Source organism: Miscanthus floridulus, unplaced genomic scaffold, assembly GCF_019320115.1.
Source record: "Miscanthus floridulus cultivar M001 unplaced genomic scaffold, ASM1932011v1 os_2367_2_3, whole genome shotgun sequence".
NCBI lineage: Eukaryota > Viridiplantae > Streptophyta > Magnoliopsida > Poales > Poaceae > Miscanthus > Miscanthus floridulus.
The window spans coordinates 35,764-40,000 of NW_027098269.1; the positions used below are offsets into that span (position 1 = coordinate 35,764).

Consider the following 4,237-nt stretch of genomic DNA (forward strand, 5'->3'; position numbering starts at 1 on the left):
CTAACCCCTAAGAATATTTTGTCCTTTTTTCTCCATTTACATGTTGAATTTTCAATTCAAATTTTGTAGGATCATAGTGAACATCATAATTAATATATTATAAAGATATGTTATGAAGTCGCCATTAATTTTTGTATTATTTTGTATATAGATAGACAGTTAAAGTATGATTAGATGCCAAAGCTATAAGAATAATAATGAGAAATTTCCTAGCTTAGATTAAGACGTTTCATATCACCCTAGAAAATTTGAACTCAAAACTCAATGTATACATGATGAAACAAAAAAAAAACTTATTAAGGGCTGACTTGGAACAAATAATGTACATAGATCTTACTTATGCTTTGATCATAGATACATACATTTATTAAACAGGTATACGTAGAAATAAAATGCTCACTGTGCAAGCTGTCTACTTAGCTTGGCAAGTAAAATAAGACAACAGTCGACCATACACCTGTATATGCCCTGATCTTGGAGACGAACAATCTCACGGGAGGACATGAAATTGTCTAGTTCGAGTACTTACTGATTAAGGGCATGTTTGGTTCACCTAGTAGCTCCTAAATTTAGTAGCTTTTAGTCTTTTTAGTAACTTTTTTGTCAAACACTATGACTAAATGTGACTGAAAGGGCTTTAGTCCTCTCTAGTAACTCTAGAGTTATTAAAGTGACTAAACCATTTAGTAGCTCCTAAAGTTTAGTAGTCCAAACCAAACATGCCCTAAATAATTAATGCTTTAAACGGAACCTCTTGGTGATGGTTTTCTTCATCTTCTGGCCCGTGGTTTTGTCCTCGGCAGAGACACCCAAGATACCGTTGGCGTCGATATCGAAGGTAATACTGATCTGTGGAACACCCTTGGGTGCTGGAGGAACAGAGAACTCAAACTCACCCAACAGATTGTTGTCGCGAGTCATGGTCCCCTCACCTTCGTACACTTGGATACGGATACAAGGCTGGTTGTCCAAGTCGGTCGATAAGACCAGCTCCTTTTTGGTGGGGATGCTGGTGTTCCTTGGAATCAGCACAGTCATCACACCTCCCTCCGTATCCAAACCAAGAGAAAGAGGGGTAGCATCCATCAGGAGAAAACTCTCGATCTCGTGGTCATCGCCCTGTCCACTCAATATGGCAGCCTGGATAGTAGCTCCGTAGGCAACAGCTTCATCAGGGTTGATGCTGTGGCAAAGCTCCTTCCCATCGAAGAGCTCCTGAAGAAGCTGCTGGATCTTTGGAATTCTAGAGGAGCCACCAACAAGGACCACATCGTGAACTGAGTGTATGTTAATGTTCCACGCTTCACTGAGGCAATCCTCCACGATCCCCATACACTTTCTGAAGAGATCCATGTTGAGCTCCTCGAACCTGGCACGGGTAATGGTTGAGTAGAAGTCGATGTCCTCGTACAAACAGTCGATCTCAATGGTGGTCTCTAAAGTGGAGGAGAGGGTTCTCTTCGCCCTCTCGCAGGCTGTCCTTAGCCTCCTGAGAGCCCTGGGGTTGCCACTGATGTCCTTCTTCTTCTTTCTCTTGAATTCCTGGACAAAGTGGTTTACCATCCTGTTGTCGAAGTCCTCACCTCCAAGGTGAGCAGCGCCAGCCGTGGCCCTGACATCAAAGAAACCCTCCATGATGTTGAGAACAGAGACATCAAAGGTGCCACCTCCAAGGTCAAACACGAGAACATTATAGTCGTCCTCCCGAATCTCGGCTGCCTTCCTGTCAAGACCATAGGCCAAAGCAGCAGCAGTGGGCTCAGGGATGATGCGTATAACATTAAGATTTGCCAGCACTCCTGCATTCCAGGTGGCCTGCCTCTGCAATTCAGTGGAGCAGGCAGGAACAGTGACAACAGCATTCTTCACAGTGGTGCCAAGATAGGCTTCAGCAGTCTCCCGCATCTTCATCAGAACCATTGAGGAGATCTCTTCAGCTGCAAACTGCTGCTCCACACCCCTGTATTGAACAACGATCATAGGCTTGTCATCAGGTCCAGAAATGACCTTGAAGGGCCAGTGCTTAATGTCACTCTGAACAGAAGCATCGCTAAATCTCCTACCAATGAGCCGCTTGGAATCTGCGGCAGAAGGATTATGTGTCAGTATGTAGCTGCAGTACTAATTTTACTAATACAATGGTGCTTGTAGTAAATAGAGAACATAGCCAATACAAATTAATCACCGAAACTTGAATAGAAGTTACTACTAAATGTTATGGCAGTACAAGCATTAAAAGCATTCTCCATTTCAGAATGTAGGGCGTATTAGGATTTTGAAAGTCAGCCACTATACGTTTTGACCATTGTCAATCAGTTGATGTACAATAGGTTTGTATTCAAAATGTCTTTTAGTTATACCAGCCACAGTTCCTTCTGTGGGGATAAAGATCTAGTAAGCATCATCATTTTCCTTGAAATAATTCTCCTTTGTTTATATTAGCAATATAGTCGAGATAACAGAATTAGTGGCAGAGAAAAACAAACGCATGTACGGAGTACAACATTACTGTTGCAGTGTGTGTGCGCATGGTAGAAAAATATCCCACGCATTCTAAAAAATAAATTTGTTGTATATGTAGCATTACTGTATGGTATCCTGGGTACCATGTGTATATATACGAGCTTGGAATCTGCAGCACAAGGATTAGATGTTAATGACATGGACATGGACATGGCTTCAGAACAAGTTGTACTACTGCTGAAACAAATTAACACACTACCACCAGAGTTCAGAATTCAGATAAACCTAAGCGCCTAATCCCACAGAAATTAGAGCTGCAATGAACCGCTGGAAGGAGAACCGGAATCGACAGATCCAAACTAGCAGACGCTGCATCACCACGTCGACAGATCCGAACCGCACCCTCAGCTCAGACCCACGGATCTAATTCAAGAAGTAGCAAAACGGGAAGTAGTGGACTTTGGTAGAGGAATGGGGAGATCTGGGAAGGAGTTGACTTAGGTAAAAAAAATAAAAAAAAAATAGTAAATGAGACTCGTACGGCACCCACCGAAGATTGTGTTGCTGGGGTTCACTCCGGCCTGGTTCTTGGCAGCATCGCCGATTAGCCGCTTGGAGTCGGTGAAAGCAACGTAGGATGGTGTAATTAGGTTGCCTTGGTCATTAGGTATGATCTCCACGCGGTTGTTCTGCCAAACGCCGACGCACGAGTAGGTCGTGCCCAGATCGATCCCGATGGCAAGATCGCGGCGCTTGCCGGCCATCTTACTTGCCTTGCTCATCACGCTGCAGGAGGGGGGCGGACGGAGGAATGGCCGCCGCGGCTGTATAGCTTTGTGAGAGCAGAGCAGGTGAGTAGAACTGTGGAAGAGGAAAGGAAGAAGAAGGCGCGAGCATTTTTGTACTCAGCAGCAATGTCGTAAGGAGCGGGTTCGAGAAGGTTCTGAGGACTGGACTACTACCGTTGGATGCTGGTCGGATGGTGCTCGGCTCATGGGACCGTGGAGGCTGTCCGGTCAGGAAAAAAAAACAGAGAGATAAAATACAAAATTTCAACATAGGAAGCGTGTCATTTGTACGTTCAAACTCTTCTATCTTAAAGACAATTATACGTAAACCTTTTATGTATTTGAGAAAAAAGAAATTACTCTGGAGAACTCTCTTTTAAATAAAGGACTAAAATGCTTAATTCGATTATGCCAATGCAATTGCAAGTTTCCTTTCTCATGAAATTCCTGTAATCTAGGCATACTCCCTCCGTCCATAAATAACTGTTGTTTTCGCTTCCTGAGAAATAATTTTGACTAAATATATATATAAATATTTATGGTACAAAATTAATATCATTAGATAGATCGTTGAATCTATTTTCATAATAAATTTATTTGGAGATACAAATGATGTACATATTTTTTACAAATCTAGTCAAATTTATGGCACGGAAACAAAAAAACAACAGTTATTTAGTTATTTAGGGACGGAGGGAGTACGTACTAAATCAAACCATATTATAACCCTTCCTACGTATACGAGACTATCATCCAAAACGTGTTTGGAAGTATCTCAAAGAGCGTTTTTTTCTCATAGAAAGATCACCAAGCAGTGGTGGAGGGTAAGGTGAAACCAGCTGAGAGGGGGCAATTCAGTGTTACACACAAGTATAAATAGATTAGTAATTAAAGTTTCACACAAAGCTAGCTTTGATGTGGTATAAAATAGGTTAGACATATTAATAACGAATTTTTGTACAATGGTTGGAGAGGTGATGAGAGGC

General features: G+C 42.2%; 1 protein-coding gene across 1 annotated transcript; it reads right to left on the bottom strand.

Moving 5' to 3' along the window:
* Positions 1-309: 309 nt before the first annotated feature.
* Positions 310-3,422, bottom strand: LOC136534908 (heat shock cognate 70 kDa protein 2-like). Its single transcript, XM_066527264.1, has 2 exons — positions 3,014-3,422; positions 310-2,081 (listed from the first exon to the last, which is right to left on the bottom strand). The coding sequence occupies exons 1-2, from the start codon at positions 3,243-3,245 to the stop codon at positions 733-735; spliced, it is 1,581 nt and encodes a 526-aa protein (XP_066383361.1). The 5' UTR covers positions 3,246-3,422; the 3' UTR covers positions 310-732.
* Positions 3,423-4,237: the final 815 nt, after the last annotated feature.